Genomic DNA, 22346 nt, shown 5'->3' on the forward strand with positions numbered 1-22346 from the left:
AGAAAGAATCCAGGACTTTCCTCCAGCAATCCACTGAGCTGGCCACAACCAACTCTGGAGGGAGTCTATTCCACATTCTCACAGCTCTTACTGTGAAGAAACCTTTCCGTGTTTGGAGATTACATTTCTTTTCCTCCAGATGTAAAGAGCGCCCCCTTGTCCTCTGTGATGACCTCAGGGGGAATAACTACACGGAGTTCACTATATGAACCACCGATGTATTTATACATGGAGATCATATCCCCCCCTTATGTATTACACATGGAGATCATATCCCCCCTTATGTATTATACATGGAGATCATATCCCCCCTTATGTATTATACATGGTGATCATATCCCCCCTTATGTATTATACATGGAGATCATATCCCCCCTTATGTATTATACATGGAGATCATATCCCCCCTTATGTATTATACATGGAGATCATATCCCCCCTTATGTATTATACATGGAGATCATATCCCCCCTTATGTATTATACATGGTGATCATATCCCCCCTTATGTATTATACATGGAGATCATACCCCCCCTTATGTATTATACATGGAGATCATATCCCCCCTTATGTATTATACATGGTGATCATATCCCCCCTTATGTATTATACATGGAGATCATACCCCCCCTTATGTATTATACATGGAGATCATATCCCCCCTTATGTATTATACATGGAGATCATATCCCCCTTATGTATTATACATGGAGATCATATCCCCCTTATGTATTATACATGGAGATCATATCCCCCTTATGTATTATACATGGAGATCATATCCCCCCCTTATGTATTATACATGGAGATCATATCCCCCCCTTATGTATTATACATGGAGATCATATCCCCCTCTTATGTATTATACATGGTGATCATATCCCCCTTATGTATTATACATGGAGATCATATCCCCCTTATGTATTATACATGGAGATCATATCCCCCCTTATGTATTATACATGGAGATCATATCCCCCCCTTTTGTATTATACATGGAGATCATATCCCCCCCTTATGTATTATACATGGAGATCATATCCCCCTTATGTATTATACATGGAGATCATATCCCCCTTATGTATTATACATGGAGATCATATCCCCCTTATGTATTATACATGGAGATCATGTCCCCCCCTTATGTATTATACACGGAGATCATATCCCCCTTATGTATTATACACGGAGATCATATCCCCCCTTATGTATTATACACGGATATCATATCCCCCTTATGTATTATACACGGAGATCATATCCCCCCTTATGTACTATACACGGAGATCATATCCCCCTTATGTACTATACACGGAGATCATATCCCCCCTTATGTATTATACACGGAGATCATATCCCCCCCTTATGTATTATACACGGAGATCATATCCCCCCTTATGTATTATACACGGAGATCATATCCCCCCCTTATGTATTATACACGGAGATCATATCCCCCTTATGTATTATACATGGAGATCATATCCCCCCTTATGTATTATACATGGAGATCATATCCCCCCTTATGTATTATACATGGAGATCATATCCCCCTTATGTATTATACATGGAGATCATATCCCCCCCTATGTATTATACATGGAGATCATATCCCCCTTATGTATTATACACGGAGATCATATCCCCCCTTTATGTATTATACACGGAGATCATATCCCCCCTTATGTATTATACACGGAGATCATATCCCCCCCTTATGTATTATACACGGAGATCATATCCCCCCTTATGTATTATACATGGAGATCATATCCCCCCTTATGTATTATACACGGAGATCATATCCCCCCTTATGTATTATACATGGAGATCATATCCCCCCTTATGTATTATACATGGAGATCATATCCCCCCTTATGTATTATACATGGTGATCATATCCCCCCTTACGTATTATACATGGAGATCATATCCCCCCTTATGTATTATACATGGAGATCATATCCCCCCCCCCTTATGTATTATACATGGAGATCATATCCCCCCTTATGTATTATACATGGAGATCATATACCCCCCTTATGTATTATACATGGTGATCATATCCCCCCCTTATGTATTATACATGGAGATCATATCCCCCCTTATGTATTATACATGGAGATGATATCCCCCCTTATGTATTATACATGGAGATCATATCCCCCTTATGTATTATACATGGAGATCATATCCCCCCCCCCTTATGTATTATACATGGAGATCATATCCCCTTTAATCTCCTCTTCTCAGGAGAATCCATCTGAATCCATCGGTCATGTGTCTTCTTCCGGAATCTCGGTGTGCTTTTCATCTCCATCGTTTTTGTTAGTTCTCAGGTAAGGGATTCGTGGAACACAACATTTCCTCATTCGGCAGACAATGAATTATAGATAACAATTAGCAGACATTATAACGTCGCAGAATAATCTAGTAAGCGATGGAGACAACACGTATCACCTCAATGTTGAGGCATCTTCAAACTTACGGACAAATAATCGACCTCAATGATCAGGATAATGGAAGATACTGAAAGGAAATGAAGGAGAGAACTTAGAGAGTGAAGAGCATTATGGGAGAGATATGGAAGCACCAAACTTCAATAAAGAAAATGCGATTTGTAGCCGGATGAGCAGCAATCCCGTGCCTGGCTCCGTAGTTCAGACGTGTGATGGTCCTTCACCCTCCTCATAACATCTATCACCGCTGGCAGATTGGAAGTCTTCCAATGTTTAGTAATACTGATTCTACATGTGTGTGACTTCTGAGTGGTATCGTCCTGGTAGAGTACCAATATGGAGGTTCGGTAGGGCTACAGCAGGCGACTACGTTACTGGAGAACGAATAACTTGACTAATTAACTGGAACACGGCAGACCAAAAAGGTGCTAAATGGGGACCTTCCCATAGGTTGTGTATTAGGGAGCCTGAGGAGCCACATTGTCTCCAGCACTGAGTCCACTGACACCAATGATGGGGGTTATTATTGAGTCCACTGACATCAATGATGGGGGTTATTATTGAGTCCACTGACACCAATGATGGGGGTTATTATTGAGTCCACTGACACCAATGATGGGGGTTATTATTGAGTCCACTGACACCAATGATGGGGGTTATTATTGAGTCCACTAATGCCAATGATGGGGGTTATTTTTAAGTCTACTGACACCAATGATGGGGGTTATTATTGAGTCCACTGACACCAATGATGGGGGTTATTATTGAGTCCTCTGACGCCAATGTTGGGGGTTATTATTAAGTCTACTGACACCAATGATGGGGATTATTATTGAGTCCTCTGACGCCAATGATGGAGGTTATTATTGAGTCCGCTGACACCAATGATGGGGATTATTATTGAGTCCTCTGACGCCAATGATGGGGGTTATTATTGAGTCCTCTGACGCCAATGATGGGGGTTATTATTGAGTCCGCTGACGCCAATGATGGGGGTTATTATTGAGTCCACTGACACCAAGGATGGGGATTATTATTGAGTCCACTGACACCAATGATGGGGGTTATTATTGAGTCCACTGACACCAATGATGGGGATTATTATTGCATCCACTGACATCAATAATGGGGGTTATTGTTGGATCCACTGACACAAATGATGGGGGTTATTGTTGGATCCACTGACACAAATGATGGGGGTTATTGTTGGATCCACTGACACCAATGATGGGGGTTATTGTTTTGTCATCTGATATCAAACCAGGGAAAGCAAAATATAAGCAGATTGAACTGTGAAGTGGAACTGCACCTTTGGTTATACCTCGATGAAAGCATTGGGGGGGGGGGGGGGGGGGTTTGAAGGTCTAGTAGGAAACAGATATTTCACTGCAATTGTAGGAAAACAACATTTTCATAAATAAAAAATATGAATTTTGCAGCCATCAGACAGCAGTACTATGCATAGTCTGCAGAGGGGATCCCGGCTCCCTCGTTCTTGTATTTGTTGAACTGCTTTTCCCCAGTCTGCACAGAGCCGAGGTCACATGACAGACATCTCCCGCAGTCCCCCAGAGATCTGCATGAGGTACAATTCAGTTCCTTTCTGATTCCTTTGTCATTCATTTTGTTTCTTCATCTTCGTTGTTACAATAATTTGTTCTCAGAATTCATTTCTTCTATTCAGATTTGTTTCCTAAATTCGTTATTTTCAAATCGATTCGAAATTTGAATTTCAGAAGACGGCTATATTCTTTCTATTCTGTTCTATTCTATTCAAACCTATGTTTTTTTTCCTTTTCTTTTCCTTTCTATTCTAATCTATTCTTTTCTATTCAAATTTATTCTATTCCAAATTCAAATTTATTCTATTCCAAATTCTAATTTCAGAAGATGGTTATAGTCTTTCTAGTCTATTATTTTTTTTTCTATTTTATTCTATTCTATCAATCAGTAGGAATCACTTTTATACCTTACTGTATTCATTGCAATATGTTTCCATTTCAAATTAATTTTCGGATTCAAAATCATCTTTCGAATTCAGATTATTCATTGAGTTATCGTTTATTTAGAATTCATCGAAATTCATTACTATTGGGATTTGGATACCTCCGGATCCCAGAACGACGAAAATGTCATCCGAATTTCGATTCGAACGTGTCTAGTTTTAGCTGTGGTGATGCACTGGGGAACAAAGTGGAATGAAGCCAGGCTGGGATATCATAGCCCTGGGATACAATATACCGCAGGTGATGTGATTGTCATGGACAGACTCCTCCCACTTAGAACTTCGTTCTCCCAAACATTTATCAATATTGACAGAACAAAAGCCGACAACAATCTGCCTCAAATTCTTCCTGAATCAAGATTTTTTTTCTCTCTTTATTTTTTTTTTGCTCAACAACAGGGGGCACGGGTTCATTTTGGGTGGATGGATTGTTCAATTAACCACTCGAGGACCAGCATGTTAATCCCCATTTTTGTCCAGTTTTCAGCTCTGTGATCCATTGACTGACAGTTACTCCGTCATGAAACACTGCACCCAAATGAACGCTATATATTTTTATTGTTTTTTTAAATGATAGAACTTACTGTTTACTAATTTTTTTTATTTTTTACTATATAAAAAAATAAAATATAAACACAAAAAAAATTAAACAAAATAGCTATTATTCTCACTTTCTGTATAAAACAAAGCAAATAACTACCCCCCCCCCTTCCAGTTTTGCAGAATAGAAACTGATTGGTCACAGCATTCACACGGTACAGAGCCACTCGAACTGGCTCTGTATGTTTATTCAGTGCATTAAAATTGTGGTGCTAGAGAGTGCGCAAGGGCGCCTAAAAAGGAGAGGCCATTTTAAAACAGCCTCCCGCCCGTTTGGCTGCGCCATCCCGCCATTTATGTACAACGACTTGACAGCAAGTGGTTAAAGTGTATGTAAAGCCAACATTTTTTTATTACGTTTTGGGTAGAGTGACGAAGGGTTAGGGCCTCTGACAAGTTTTCATCTTTCAGTGGGGACATCTGATAGGGCAGGGGTAGGCAACCTGCGGCTCTCCAGCTGTTGCAGGACTACAAGTTCCATCATGCCTCTGCAAGTCATAGCTGTAACTGTCAGTTTTGTAATGTTGCAATGCCTCATGGGAAATTTAGTTCCACAACAGCTAGAGAGCCGCAGGTTGCCTACCCCTGTGATAGGGTGACAAGAGGGGATATCTTTGGGTCAGGAAGTAAAATAAATAAATAAATAAATAAAGAGGGTCCTAACCAATCCCTACTCCACCCAAAACAAACAAATTAAGGCTTTACATACACTTTATAATGAATGACTGTGGATTAGAGTAAAATACGTGGTTGTTTGTTTGGGATTTTTTTTTTTTAATCTTTTTTTGTTGTGTTTTTGTTTTTTTTTTTGTTTGTTTTGTTTTTTTCCCCTTTTTTAATTTATAGAGCAGGAAAAAGCACAATATTCTTTATATGCTTTTTATTAGAAATAAAACACATTCATTTGTGCTCAGAAAACTGTACAAAAAAACTGACAAACACAGATCGGAAAAAAAAATAAAAATAAAATAAAAAGTAACAGGGGTAATTGGGCAAAGGAAACAAAATAAAACAAAACAAACAAAAAAAATTAACAGTTATTAAACACATAGTTATTACATAACATTGCTAATGTTTTGTTTTTTTGGGGGGGGGGGGGGATTTGATGATCTGGACAATTTGAGTGTTAAAAAAATTAAAACACAGTAAAAAGATATTTATATGGTAAAATTCATTATGTGTAATTATAATAATTACAATATCATACAACACGGCACTTGATGCCTTGTGCTTTCTCTTCATATATATAATCTAAAATCTGACAATTACATCACAGTTTTAAGTAATCTTTTTTTTTTTTCTCCTTTATTTACTATTTTGGATATTTTTTTTTTTTAAATCATTTAAACATTAATAGATTTATTTATTATACAGGTCATGACAAGATAAATGTCATTTTTTTTTCCAAAAATAAAAATAACACTGGAGCCAAAATAAAAAAAAAAAATGCTTGCATATCAAGCAACTTGCTTTAAGGTTAAGTGATGCATCTTTTCATTTTCCATCGACGCAGCAGAAGTTGTCGGGACACTTGGATTCCACCTCTTGGACATCTATCGAAGAAGCGGTCAAGTTGCTGTGGACTCCTAAACAACAACAGCTACCAGGCCACCTCGTCCTTCGGAGGTCTCCGTCGAATGGAAAGTTTCTCGAAAAGGAGAAGAGCAAAGAAACAAGTGCTCTAAAGTTTGGGAACACTTTATTGGGTCTCCATAGCTTTTTTTTTTTTTTTTTTTTTTCTTTTTTTAATGCAGTCCGTCAAGTCCCACAAGCCATTGTTACAAAACTATATATATATTAACGTTTTTGCTTAGAACAATCTTATCGTAACAAAAAAAAAAAATCATCTGCTTGACCTAGCAGAGGGTGAAGATTGGTCGATCAAAAGGAATTCTTATGAAGTTCTCTTTATAACAGTCAAAGACTTCCGTTCAACGTATAATCTTCACTTGGTCTAGGATTAAAGCCTCGCTCTGCTGGGTTGAATTATTATTATTTTTTTTATTTATTTTTTTTTTATTTGGTTCTATCTACTCAGACTAGTCAAGGATAACCGGGACCCAGTTTTCAGGGCCAGCTCTAGCGGGTTTTTTTTTTTTTTTGTGTGGTTGAAACCTAAACATACTTCATGGAGATAGTCAAGCAAGGTATTACATCACTGAAGATTTAGGTCTGGTTCTAGAATAGCCGGCCCCGAGAGCTTTTATATAATACACCAAAGTACTATATGCCTGTTAATTGCTATCGGAAGCTATTAAGCGTCTTTTGTCTAAGAAAGATTTTTTTTTTGAATAATTGCCAGCCAACCCTCATGGATTCCTCAGTGTCACCTCCGCTTGAAGGCCGATGACTCTTTCGAAGTTGATCTCCGTCCACTTTGCCGCCTCATCTGGCCGCTCAGCCAATACGTCGGTTTTTTGTTTTTGTTTCCTGCCACACCCGGGAGAGAGCACGTTGTGTCTACCTCTAAGAGCCTAACGGAACATCCCTTCTGAGAACAATGCAAAAAAGTACTTTAACAAGGTTTCAAAAGAAACCAAACATCTCTCCGTTTTATATGGAACCATATTCTTTAAAAATAAAAAGAAGTCTTTTTTCTTACGCTTCAGACCTCAGTCTGAAGATCAATTATGTCTTGCCCCACCAGAGGTATCGTTGCCCCAGTTTTCTCCCACTCCACAGTCTTTAGTTCTAAGGGAGAAGGTGACACTGGCTCCATGTCCTTTTTAACCCAAGATGGTGGAGACTGAATCTTCCTCATTCCTTCCCAAGACCTCTTGCTGGGTGTCTGCTGTTTCTCCATCTGTGGAAGGATAACAGAAATTTCCACATTAGAGATAGATAGATGGATGATAGATAATAGATAGATAGATAATAGATAGATAGATAGATAGATAGATAGATAGATAATAGATAGATAGATAGATAGATAGATAGATAATAGATAGATAATAGATAGATAATAGATAGATAGATAGATAGATAGATAGATAGATAGATAGATAGATAGATAGATAGATAATAGATAGATAGATAGATAGATAGATAGATAATAGATAGATAGATAGATAGATAGATAGATAGATAGATAGATAGATAATAGATAGATAGATAGATAGATAATAGATAGATAGATAGATAGATAGATAGATAGATAGATAGATAGATAATAGATAGATAGATAGATAGATAATAGATAGATAGATAGATAGATAGATAATAGATAGATAGATAATAGATAGATAATAGATAGATAATAGATAGATAGATAATAGATAGATAGATAGATAGATAATAGATAGATAGATAATAGATAGATAGATAATAGATAGATAGATAATAGATAGATAATAGATAGATAGATAGATAATAGATAGATAGATAGATAGATAGATAGATAGATAGATAGATAATAGATAGATAGATAGATAGATAGATAGATAGATAATAGATAGATAATAGATAGATAATAGATAGATAGATAGATAGATAGATAGATAGATAGATAGATAGATAATAGATAGATAGATAGATAGATAGATAGATAATAGATAGATAGATAGATAGATAGATAGATAGATAATAGATAGATAGATAATAGATAGATAGATAGATAGATAGATAGATAGATAGATAGATAGATAGATAATAGATAGATAATAGATAGATAGATAGATAGATAATAGATAGATAGATAATAGATAGATAATAGATAGATAGATAGATAGATAGATAGATAGATAGATAGATAATAGATAGATAGATAATAGATAGATAGATAGATAGATAGATAGATAGATAGATAGATGATAGATAGATAGATAGATAGATAGATAGATAGATAGATAATAGATAGATAGATTAATAGATAGATAGATAATAGATAGATAGATAGATAATAGATAGATAGATAATAGATAGATAGATAGATAATAGATAGATAGATAGATAGATAGATAGATAGATAGATAGATAATAGATAGATAGATAGATAGATAGATAATAGATAGATAGATAATAGATAGATAGATAATAGATAGATAGATAATAGATAGATAGATAATAGATAGATAGATAGATAGATAGATAGATAGATAGATAGATAGATAGATGGATAGATAATAGATAGATAGATAGATAGATAATAGATAGATAGATAATAGATAGATAGATAGATAGATAGATAGATAGATAGATAGATAATAGATAGATAGATAGATAGATAATAGATAGATAGATAGATAGATAGATAGATAGATAATAGATAGATAGATAGATAGATAGATAGATAGATAGATAGATAGATAATAGATAGATAGATAGATAGATAGATAGATAGATAGATAATAGATAGATAGATAGATAGATAGATAGATAGATAGATAGATAATAGATAGATAGATAGATAGATAATAGATAGATAGATAGATAGATAGATAGATAGATAATAGATAGATAGATAGATAGATAATAGATAGATAGATAGATAGATAGATAGATAATAGATAGATAGATAATAGATAGATAATAGATAGATAATAGATAGATAGATAATAGATAGATAGATAGATAGATAATAGATAGATAGATAATAGATAGATAGATAATAGATAGATAATAGATAGATAGATAGATAATAGATAGATAGATAGATAGATAGATAGATAGATAGATAGATAGATAGATAGATAGATAGATAGATAGATAATAGATAGATAGATAATAGATAGATAGATAGATAATAGATAGATAATAGATAGATAGATAGATAATAGATAGATAGATAGATAGATAGATAATAGATAGATAGATAGATAGATAGATATTATAGGCAAACGTTTGTGGACATATTACCATCACACCCACCCATATGGCCAGAAATGGTGGACATGTTATTGAGTTCATATTTTTCCAGTGAAGATACTGTCAATGCTGAATCATACAAAGACATTGTAGACAATGGTGCTCTAGTGACCTAGTGACAACAGTGTAGGTAAAGGCCCTTTAGTGTTCCAACATAACCCCTATGAACAAAGCCAGCTCCATAAAGACATGGATGACCAGTTTGGTGTGGAGGAACTCAAGTGTCCTGTACAGAGCCCTGAAGTTAACTCTACTGAACACCTTTGGGATGAGGTGGAATGCTGATAGTGAACGAGGTCTTTTCATCTGACTTCTGTACCCAACCTCAACCTACTGAACACCTTTGGGATAAACTGGAACGCCAATACTGATCCAGGTGTTCTCATCCAACATCAGTACCTGACCTTACAAATGGGCAAAAAGTCCCATAGTCACTCCAGAAATCTTGTGGAAAGTCTTCCCTGAAAGGTGGAGGAAGGTATAGCTGAAAGGGGGGGGGGGGGGGTAACTGTGTATTAATGGTCATGGGTGAACTCTAATATTGGCAATGGTTTTTGGAATGAGATGACCAGCTCTTTACAGACATGGTTTTGACCAGTTTGGTGTGGAGGAAATCGAGTGACCTGCACAGAACCCTGAAGTTAACTCTACTGAACACCTTTGGGATGAGCTGGAATGCTGATCGAGAACGAGGTCTTTTCATCCAACATCTGTACCCAAATTCAACCCACTGAACACTTTTAGGATGAGCTGGAATGCTGATCGTGAACGAGGTCTTTTTATTCACCATCTATACCCAACCTCAACCTACTGAACACTTTTGGAATGAGCTGGAATGCTGATTGTGAAAGAGGTCTTTTTATCCAACATCTGTACCCAACCTCAACCTACTGAACACCTTTGGGATGAGCTGGAATGCTGATCGTGAACGAGGTCTTTTCATCCAACATTTGTACCCAACCTCAACCTACTGAACACCTTTGGGATGAACTGGAACGCCAATACTGATCCAGGTGTTCTCATCAGTACCTGACCTTACAAATGGGCACAAAGTCCCATAGACACTCTCAGAAATCTTGTGCAAAGTCTCCCCTGAAAGGTGGAGGAAGGTATAGCTGAGAGGGGGAGTAACTGTGTATTAATGGCCATGGGAGAACTCTATAATAATGGCAATGGTTTTTGGAATGAGATGTCCAGCTCTTTACAGACATGGTTTTGATCAGTTTGGTGAAGAGGACATCGAGTGACCTGCACAGAACCCTGAAGTTAACTCTACTGAACACATTGGGGTGAGCTGGAATGCTGATTGTGAACAAGGTCTTTTCATGCAACATCTGTACCCAACCTCAACCTACTGAACACCTTTGGGATGAGCTGGAATGATGATCGTGAACGAGTTCTTTTCATCCAACATCTGTACCCAACCTCAACCTACTGAACACTTTTAGGATGAGCTGGAATGCTGATTGTGAACAAGGTCTTTTCATGAAACATCTGTACCCAACCTCAACCTACTGAACACTTTTGGAATGAGCTGGAATGCTGATCGTGAACGAGGTCTTTTCATCCAACATCTGTACCCAACCTCAACCTACTGAACACTTTTGGAATGAGCTGGAATGCTGATCGTGAACAAGGTTTTTTCATGCAACATCTGTACCCAACCTCATTCTACTAAACACCTTTGGAATGAACTGGAACGCCAATAGTGATCCAGGTGTTCTTATCCAACATCAGTACCTGACCTCACAAATGGGCAAAAAGTCCCACAGACACTCTCAGAAATCTTGTGGAAAGTCTCCCCAGAAAGGTGGAGGAAGTTATAGCTGAAAGGGGGGGTAACTGTGTATTAACAGCCATGGGAGAATGCTATAATAATGGCAATGGATTTTGGAATGAGATGACCATGCTCTTTACAGACATGGTTTTTACCAGTTTGATGTGGAGGAACTCAAAGTCCTGTACAGAGCCCTGACCTCAACCCTACTGAACACCTTAGGGATGAATTGGAACGCCAATGGTGAGTCAGGTCTTCTCATCCAACATCAGTACCTGACTTCAGAATTGAGCACTGGTTTCCTATAGACACCCTCCAGAATTGTATGGAAGACCTTCACAGAAGAGTAGAGGATGTTATAGCCACAAAGGAGAGTAACTGCATATTAGTGACCATGGTTTTTGGAATGTGATGTCCAGCTCCATAAAGACATGGATGACCAATTGGGTTTGAAGTTTTGGAAGCAAAATGGGGCTAATTGCATATCGACACCCAAGGCTTGTGATTGGGATGCCCAACAAATTTTGTATGAGCAGTCAGGTGTCCACAAATATTTGGCAATAGGTTTTCGATAAACAAAGTAGGCTTTTCTGTTCTCCTCCTCATATTCAAAAAACACTAAACCAAAGGACTAGCCAAAGCATGCATCTAGTCAACTCCAAAGGATTTGGGTGTTCATCATCAAAGCTAAACATTTGAATTTTTTGGGAAGCAGAGGAAGGATATCAGCATACAAATAAATGCAGTTCTAGATATTCCAATTATATCTTTCCATTGGCCAAGCAGAACACTTAGAAATAAAGAGAAATGACGGCATAAAAAGGCCAAGTGATCCTTCCTGCCCCCCTTTTTTTTTTAGGTTTTAGACTAAATAAGTCTAATTTTACCCATGTGTCCACCTTTATACCCATATTATATATTGTAGGAAAATTAAACTCTACAGTCAGCTAGCTTTGCCCTTCAAGTGAAAACTTCTGGGAGAAGAATATTTCCCAGAACCTGAGAACGTCTCTACATGTTGGATTTTGGCCAGTTGTTGTGGACTTTGGAAGGCTACAAACATTTTCTCTACCGATATTTACAAGTCATGTGCAGAATTGCATTGATAGTTGTTGGTGTCCAACCAGGGTAGCAGCATCCTTGCATTTCGGAATATTGTAGCAATGTTTGTGCTAATTTCTCATTTCACGGACTAATTAACATTCAGAAAAACGATACGACCCGTCAACCCTTTCCTCACCAGAGGTCATTGATGCCCATATGCCCAAGTCAAGTTCTGCGGCATCAGCATGTGTCAGGTAAGGGTAGCTCTGTTGCTAATTTGCATACCGAGATCATTGTTATATTGTTATATATTTTAAGGACATATAGGACTTTTATTTTGTACGTTGTTTTTAAAAAAAATATGCTTTGTTTAATTTTATGATAAGCTGTAAATGTACAAAAAACAGTCAGTGTTTGCTAAATGTATAATTTTTTACATTTTGTAACTGTATCTCACAATTACAGAATTAAAGCTAAAGTTCCACCCCCCCCCCAGAAAAAATGCTGTAGCTGCTGATTTTTAATATTAGAGCACTTACCTCTCCGGTGGTGCACCAATGTCCTCACCCAGAGCCGATTCTTTAATCGGCTGTTGGGTGCTGGTGCCGCCATCTTGACTAAGGGAAACTTATGGACTAAGGGAAACTGGCAGTGAAGCCCCCCCCCCAAAAAAAAAATGCTGTAGCTGCTGATTTTTAATATCAGAGCACTTTCCTGACCACGGGTTCAGCAATGTCCTCACCCAGAGCGATTCTTCAATCGGCTGTTGGGTGCTGGCGCTGCCATCTTAACTAAGGGAAACGTAGGGACTAAGGGAAACCGGCATTGAAGCCCCCCCCCAAAAAAAAATGCTGTAGCTGCTGATTTTTAATATTAGGGCATTTACCTGTCCGGGGCTCAGCAGTATCCTCACCTAGAGCCGATTCTTTATTCAGTTGTTGGGTGCTGGGGCCGCCATCTTGACTAAGGGAAACTTAGAGACTAAGGGAAACCAGCAGTGAAGCCCTCCTCCCCCCCCAAAAAAAAATGCTGTAGCTGCTGATTTTTAATAGTAGGGCAGTTACCTGTCTGGGGGTTCAGCAGTGTCCTCACCCAGAGCCAATTCTTCAATTGGCTGTTGGGTGCTGGCGCCACCATCTTGACTAAGGGAAACTTAGGGACTAAGGGAAACCGGCAGTGAAGCCTTGCAGCTTCATAGCCGGTTTCCTACTGCACATGCGCAAAGTGCGCTGCTCTTTGTGAATGGACTGTGGGGGGGGGGTGAACTTCCCACTCAGTTTGCCGCAATGAACTGAGCCAGAAGTGGGAGAGGGTTCCTGTCAAAACCAGGAACCCACGCCCTCCCAAAAGGTGCCCGTCCCAGAAAGCGCACCAAACGTGCAGGATAAAAATAGAAGTGCACTTCCCTGGTTTGACGTTGAGGGCCACATCAAAGGGCTTTGAGGGCCACAGGTTGAGCACCCCTGTCCTACAGCACGAATGAAAAAAAAAAAGGGCAGAATTAAAAAAAAACATTGTGTAAACTTTGTCTGGTATAGATTTCAAAGGGGTGCTTCAAGGAACAAAAAAAAAAATGATGAGGTACCCCAGGAAATCCATACCAGATCTAAGTTAGCATGCAGCCTGGTTGGCCAGGAAAGGAGGTCCAAGCTTGCTGAACCATACCAGGCCGCATGCCCTCAGCATGAAATGGGGGTGATTCTGAGCGCTCAAACAGCCATAGTTTGGTCTGAACCCAGGTTCATCCCTAATCAGGACCCTTTCTGATTGGTTCCCAATTATCAGTGGCCACCCAAGCTGTCAGTGGGTGTAGGATAATGTATTCAGCCCTTTACTGACTATACATTTACATCCCTCTCAGCCCTCAAAGCTTGCAATCGGAGGTCCTCATCACACATCTATGAGGGCAATACAAACATCAGCATATTATCCTACCAACATGTCTTTGGACAAACGCAGGTAGTGTCCCATCTGGGAGTTGGACCAAGGACCTCAGTGCTGCAAGGGGGGCCAACCATGAAGTCACAGCGCTCTGCGCTTACAGTACATACAGACTGCAGCTGGAAAGGGGTTAAGGAAGGTAATAAGGGACCTTCTCATGGTAGCCCACCTTGCTCTCCGCTGTTGGAGACTCCTTATCCTTCTCCGCATGCTGAAGCTTCCGATTTAAGTCCTGGAACATGTCCTGGTGGCGTTTCCTGGTGTGCATAATTTTCTGCAGGAAAAAAGGATTTTTAGGATTTTTTTTTCACTATTATATAAAAACACAGGCTACCTGGTATAAACAGGTCTGCTGTTAGAAATCATGGGGGGTCCAATATGGCCTACTAGACAGGGCCCCCGTCCCTCAGCCTGGGTTGGGGGGTGCAGGTGTATGACTCTGAACACAGCCCCAGCCCTATGAACAAATCATTCATTCACGTGGCCAGAGCACCTGTGTGAATGAACCCTTAATTATGTTTTCTTTTTTAATTACTTTATTATTTTTACATGTTTTTTAAAAGCCCTGTGGGGGGAGAGGGACGCTTTGGTGAAACATCAGGGGTCAGGGGTAAAAGACTCCGGATGTCCCACTTTTGAGACAGAAATCGCTCTGCACAAGCTCTCTGTTCATTCTCAGACACAGTTTACTATGGTTCCGTTATAAATGAACACAGGAACGATCGGTGATCACTCGCTGTGTTCATTCATTTGCTCTCCATCCTGAAACCATTCCTCCTGTGTACGCACAGCAGTTGAAAGCTGGCGGGAGGGAGAGGAGGAGAAGCCAAAAGTGCTGCCAAGAAGAAGAACATGGGGGGGAGGGGGGGTTCGACCTGCGGGAGAAAAGGTACCCTGGAAAGGAGAGGTGGGTGATCAGCTCAGCAGGGGCCCAATCCCTGAAATGACCCCCCTGTGGCCCCTTACAGCAGCTGACAGCTGGCGGGAGGGAGAGGAAGAGAAGCCAAAAGTGCTACCAAGAAGGAGAACAAGGGGGGGGGGGGGGTTTGGACCTGCGGGGCAAAAGGAATCCTGGAAACGGGAGGCAGGTGATCAGCGCAGCAGGGGCCCAATCCCTGAAATGACCCCCCTGTGGCCCCTTGCAGCAGCTGACAGCTGGCGGGAGGGAGAGGAAGAGAAGCCAAAAGTGCTACCAAGAAGGAGAACAAGGGGGGGGGGGTTTGGACCTGCGGGGCAAAAGGAATCCTGGAAACGGGAGGCAGGTGATCAGCGCAGCAGGGGCCCAATCCCTGAAATGACCCCCCTGTGGCCCCTTGCAGCAGCTGACAGCTGGTGGGAGGGAGAGGAGGAGAAGCTTAAAGTGCTGCCAAGAAGGGGAACACGGGGGTGTGGAGTTGGACCTGCAGGGGGAAAGGGATCCTGGAAACGAGAGATGTGATCAGCATGGCGGGGGCCCAATCCCTGAACTGACCCCCCTTGTGGCCCCTTACAGCAGCTGACAGCAGGCGGGAGGGAGAGGAGGAGAAGCCAGCTACGTTGCATTGAGGGAACTGCCTGTACCATGGGGGGCCCGTGCCGGAGAGCCTATGCTGCCCCTTATTGGCTATAAATATTTCCAGAATTCCGCTTCAACGTTTTCTTCCTCTGCTTCCTGCATGGCCAACCACATTCACACTCCCACGGCGGGCTCGTGTCTGATTGGTGGCTGCGACAGACTTTGAGACATTTTCCATACTAAAAGCTTGATGGAAAGAAGAGTCAGCAGTGGGTGTGGCTGGGAATCTCTCTCCTCTGCAAGCCGGGATTCCCAGATCACCCAATTGCTAATAAAAGGGGGATTTTTTTTTGAGGGGGTGCCACTCCCCCGAAGAAGGGACCTGCTGAGGCACTGCCGAGGAGGGTGCACCCTGCTGGAGGTTTTATTTATTTATTATTTATTTATTTCAGGTACTTATATAGCGCTGTCAATTTACGCATCACTTTTCCATATATATTGTACATTCACATCAGTCCCCGCCCCTGAGGAGCGTACAATCTAAGGTCCCTAACTCACATTCATACATACACATACTAGGGACAATTTAGACAGGAGCCAATTCACCTACCAGCATGTCTTTGGAGTGTGGGAGGGAACCGGAGTACCCGGAGGAAACCCACACAGGCACAGGGAGAACATGCAAACTCCAGGCAGGTGGTGCCGTGGCTGGGATTCGAACCAACGACCCGAGTACTGCCAGATGGAAGTGCTAACCACTCAGCCGCTGTGCCGCCCATGTTTTGGGGTTTTCCGTGGAATGGGTCAGATTTGGCTTTAAGTTTCTCCACTTTTTTTGTGTCACCGATACAAACCAAAAAAACAAACATGAGAATGCCGAAACATCTGTCATGGCAGCAATTTTCTGGGTGAAGTGGGGCGTTATCTGACAGAAATGGGGAGGGGGGGGGGCAAGATTTTTGGCCGTGACTGTATTTGCCATACAGCTGGGCAATTGTGGAACTTTAGACACGGACCAATAAGAATAGAGAATACTTTACAGGTTTTGTAAATGAATAAAAAAAAAACCAGACTAACCTCAAAATCTAGTTCCGCATACCGCGATTTTCTTCTCTGTAAATACAAACAAAAGGCAGATACATAAGACCGCCCCTCATCAGGACAGAGAACGCGATTTCATCGAATATCGATAATTACAAATGGCTACAAAAACATCACAGAGACAATCCAAATGTTACAGATCCGAGGTGCTATCATGGGGCCGCCTTGTTTTCTGGCCACGCCCTGTTGTTTATTAGGTTTTTTTTTGGGGGGGGGGGGTTCTTTTTTTCCATTTGCTTGTTTTTTCTTTCTTGATTTTGGTTTATTTTGATATAATTTGGATAATAAAATTGTTGGAATCGAATAGTTGTACATAATATATGTAAATACTTGGCGCCTTAAAGGTTACTGCAAAAAATGATTCCCAAATATTTCAAGCAAGAAAAAAAAAGTTCATTGATTATTTTTTTGCAACTGAGACTACAGAGCATGGCAACCACAGTCAGTGATGGCGGGTGCAATGCCAGGCTCCTGCAGACCATTCCTCCATCTCTCTCTCTGTACAGGGGTACGGGGCATTCCATTGAAGAGATGGAGGAAGTGTCAATGGAGGGCGGTAATCACCGCAACTGTCTTCCATTGAGAAGCAAATCTTTCTGCCACGGTGGCAGATGGGACTTGTAGTTCATCAGTTCACAGATGACAGCTGCCATGGGCAAGAGGAACCCCTACACACTGTCAGGAGGGGGGATGGTGTAAGGGGGGGGTCTGATTTTAGCTGTGTTACACCCTACATTTTTTTCTCAGAGAATAACTGAAGGTACCCCCTCCGCTCTCGGAGTCACCCCTCGCCTTTGCGCCCCACCCACCTCTGAGAGCAGTCCCTTTGGGTCCATCCCCCACCCACCATAAAGTACCACCACTATTAAATAATACAGAGCCAAGTATTATCTTATAAGTCATTTGTATAGAATGTTAATTAACAACAAGAAAAGCAGTAAAATAGACCCCCTGCAGCCATGAATAATAGACCCTCCCCCAGCAACAATAAACCCCCTATGCCAACCCCCCTAGCAACAATAGATCCACCTCAGGAACAATAGACCCCCTCAGCAATAATAGATTGCAAACCCCATTTCATGCTACAATGTTCTGGTGGGTATAAAACATTGTGCAGGTACACCATACATAGGGGGTGAATATACAGTATACAGCCAAAAGTATTGTCCCCGCCCTCCAAATAATTGGATTCAGGTGTTCCAATCCCCTCCATATCATGTGATTCAGGTGTCCCAATCCCCTCCCAATCATGTGATTCAGGTGTCCCAATCCCCTCCCAATCATGTGATTCAGGTGTTCCAATCCCCTCCATATCATGTGATTCAGGTGTTCCAATCCCCTCCCAATCATGTGATTCAGGTGTTCCAATCCCCTCCATATCATGTGATTCAGGTGTTTCAATCCCCTCCATATCATGTGATTCAGGTGTTCAAATCCCCTCCATATCATGTGATTCAGGTGTTCCAATCCCCTCCATATCATGTGATTCAGGTGTCTATGGGAAGGTTGGACCATTCTTCCAGAAGCACATTTGTCAGGTCAGGCACTGATGTCGGGGGAGGAGGCCTGGCTCGCAGTCTCCGCTCTAATTCATCCCAAAGGTGTTCTATGGGGTTGAGGTCAGGACTCTGTGCAGGGGCCAACTCAATATTGAACCCTACGGACTAAGACTGGGGGGACATTACAGGTCATGTGTGTGGAAAGGGCGGGGCCAACTCAATATTGAACCCTACGGACTAAGACTGGGGGGCCATTAAAGGGCATGTGTGTGGAAAGGGTGGGGCCAACTCAATATTGAACCCTACGGACTAAGACTGGGGGGCCATTAAAGGTCATGTGTGTGGAAAGGGCAGGGCCAACTCAATATTGAACCCTCTAGACTAAGACTAGGGGGCCATTAAAGGTCATGTGTGTGGAAAGGGCGGGGCCAACTCAATATTGAACCCTACGGACTAAGACTGGGGGGCCATTAAAGGTCATGTGCGTGGAAAGGGCGGGGCCAACTCAATATTGAACCCTACGGACTAAGACTGGGGGCCATTAAAGGTCATGTGTGTGGAAAGGGCGGGGCCAACTCAATATTGAACCCTACGGACTAAGACTGGGGGCCATTAAAGGTCATGTGTGTGGAAAGGGCGGGGCCAACTCAATATTGAACCCTACGGACTAAGACTGGGAGGCCATTAAAGGTCATGTGCTTCTTCAGTCCTTGTTCAGAGTTAAAACATTCCTACATATCAGAAACACGTGAATTACCATAAATCTTACTAATGGATATATAACATTACTAAGTGCTTATATGCTAATGTGAGGCTGTTTATATAATAAGAGGTTTTCTTTGCTAAAATAACTTTGCAGGAACACGGCGAACAGATGGCTACTCTTGGGATAGTTGAAATGTCTTTGGTGGAACATGGAGACGGTTAGAGTTCAGTGAGGGATTTGAAAGTCTGGAGGTCGCTAAAGTTGATAAGATGTTCCAAGATAGCAGAAATGAATGTCTCTTGAAAGTAATGATTTGTGAAAAATATTATAATTATTATACAGTATTTATATAGCGCCAACAGTTTGCTCAGCGCTGTACATTATAGTGGGGGCAGTACATGAGAGAATACAGTAACAATACAATACACGAGGGGTGCGAGGGCCCTGATCCTTGGAGCTTACAATCTAGGAGGGAGGGGATAGTGGTACAGGAGGAAGTGGCTGTGGGGGATGGAGTGGTAGGAGGAGTGGAGGAGATCGGCTGTTAGGTGAGGGCAGGGTAGGCTTCCCTGAAGAGATGGGTTTTCAGGTTGCGCCTCAAGGTGAGGAGAGTAGGTGACAGTCTGATGGATTGGGGCAGTGAGTTCCAGAGGATGGGGGAAGTCCTGGAGAAGTCCTGCAGTCGGGTGTGGGAGGTGGAGACCAGGGAACTAGAAAGTAGGAGGTCCTGTGAGGAGCAAAGATTACAGGTTGGATGGTATTTGGGTATCAGGTCGGTGAGGTAGTTTGGGGCGGCGTTATGAATGGCTTTGTATGTCAATGTTAGTAGTTTGAATTTAATGCGTTGGGCAATCGGAAGCCAGTGGAGGGATTGCCAGAGGGGGGTGGAGGACACTGAATGGAGGCCAGTGGAGGGATTGGCAGAGAGGGGCGGAGGCCAGTGGAGGGATTGGCAGAGAGGGGTGGAGGACACTGAATGGAGGCCAGTGGAGGGATTGGCAGAGGGGGGTGGCAGACACTGAGTGGAGGCCAGTGCAGGGATTGGCAGAGAGGGGTGGAGGACACTGAATGGAGGCCAGTGGTGGGATTGGCAGAGGGGGGTGGCGGACACTGAATGGAGGTCAGTGGAGGGAATGACAGAGGGGGATGGAGGACACTGAGTGGAAGCCAGTGGAGGGAATGACAGAGGGGGGTGGAGGACACTGAGTGGAGGCCAGTGGAGGGATTGGCAGAGGGGGGTGGTGGACACTGAGTGGAGGCCAGTGGAGGGATTGGCAGAGGGGGGTGGAGGACACTGAGTGGAGGCCAGTGGAGGGAATGACAGAGAGGGGTGGAGGACACTGAGTGGAGGCCAGTGGAGGGAATGACAGAGAGGGGTGGAGGACATTGAATGGAGGCCAGTGGAGGAACTGGCAGAGAGGGATGGCGGACACTGAATGGAGGCCAGTGGAGGGATTGGCAGAGAGGGGTGGCGGATACAGAGCGGTTGGTGAGGTGGATGAGTCTGGCCGCAGAGTTCAGGATAGACTGAAGCGGGGACAGTCTGTGATGAGGTAGGCCAGTGAGGAGGGAGTTGCAGTAGTCCAGACGTGAGATAATAAGGGAGTGTACGAATAGTTTAGTGGTGTCTGGGGTTAGGAACGAACGTATTTTGGAGATGTTGTGGAGGTGGAGCCTGCCTGAGTCTGCCAGCAATTGGACATGGGGTTGGAAGGACAGGTTTGAGTCTAGAGTGACACCCAGGACTTTGGCTTGCGGGGTGGGATTGCTGGTGGAGTTGTTGGTCTTGATGGAGAGGGGGGGGGGGGGTGGGGTCCGGGCTGGGGGGAAAATTAGGAGCTCGGGTTTTGGAAAGGTTCAATTTGAGGAAATGGAGCGACATCCAGTCTGATATGTCGTTCAGTAGGTGGGTGATACGGGCGGACACTGAAGGGGTGAGGTGGGGGGTAGAGAGGTAGATTTGTGTGTCGTCGGCGTAGAGGTGATAGTTGAAGCCGTGGAAGTGTATCAGTTTGCCGAGGGAGGAGGTGTAGATGGAGAAGAGAAGGGGCCCGAGGACAGAGCCTTGGGGGACCCCTACAGAGAGGGGGAGTGAGGGGGAGGTGGTAGCGTTATAGGTAATGCTGAAGGAGCGTTGGGATAGATAGGAGGAGAACCAGGAGAGGGCGGAGTCTCTAAAGCCGAGGGAGTGTAGTTTATTAAGGAGGAGGGGATGGTGGACTGTGTGGAAGGCTGTGGAGAGGTCGAGGAGTAGGAGGACTGAGTAGCGGCCATTAGCTTTGGCGGTTAGCAGGTCATTAGTGAGTTTGAGGAGGGCGGTTTCGGTGGAGTGTAGGGGACGGAAGCCGGACTGTAGGGGATCGAGGAGGTTGTTGTCAGTGAGGTGGGCGCTCAGGCGATTGTAGACTAAGCGCTCAAGGAGCTTGGAAGTAAATGGCAGCAGGGAGATGGGTCTGAGGTTGTTCAGGTCATCCAGTGAGGGTTTTTTGAGTATGGGAGTGATGTGCGCTTGCTTTAGGGGGGAGGGGAATGCGCAAATAGAGAGGGAGAGATTAAAGATGTGGGTGAGGGAGCGTAGGATGGAGGAGGAGGGTGACCGGAGGAGTTATGAGGGGACAGGGTCAAGGGGGAAAGTGGTGAGGTGGGCTTCTGAGAAGACCTTAGTGACCTCCTCATTGGTGGCAAGGCTGAAGGAACGGAGTGTTGGGGAGGTTATAGTGTGCGGGACGTTAGGTGTGGTGGGGGGCAGGGTGGTTGCGAGGTCAGAGGAGGGGAGAGTTGATGGGGTTATAGTGGGGGGGAGGCTAGGTGAGGAGGTAGATTGGGCATTGGCGATGTCCTTACGGATTGCGTTG

General features: G+C 42.5%; 1 protein-coding gene across 2 annotated transcripts in view; it reads right to left on the reverse strand.

Moving 5' to 3' along the window:
* Positions 1 to 5930: 5930 nt before the first annotated feature.
* Positions 5931 to 22346, reverse strand: part of LOC149443204 (adhesion G protein-coupled receptor B1-like) — a 42119-nt gene continuing 25703 nt past the window's right edge. Inside the window, exons 6-8 of one of the 2 annotated variants that reach the window (XM_089655780.1) lie at positions 17263 to 17298; positions 14860 to 14964; positions 5931 to 7868 (exon numbers count right to left, since the gene is read on the reverse strand). In XM_089655780.1, coding sequence (XP_089511906.1) covers positions 7671 to 7868; positions 14860 to 14964; positions 17263 to 17298 — 339 coding nt within the window. In that variant the 3' untranslated portion in view covers positions 5931 to 7670. The remainder of the gene's footprint in view (positions 7869 to 14859; positions 14965 to 17262; positions 17299 to 22346) is intronic. The other variant, XM_089655781.1, reaches the window with a different exon arrangement.

This window comes from Staurois parvus, unplaced genomic scaffold (genome assembly GCF_062004578.1).
Source record: "Staurois parvus isolate SC_StPar_1 unplaced genomic scaffold, SC_StPar_1.0 ptg000869l, whole genome shotgun sequence".
NCBI lineage: Eukaryota > Metazoa > Chordata > Amphibia > Anura > Ranidae > Staurois > Staurois parvus.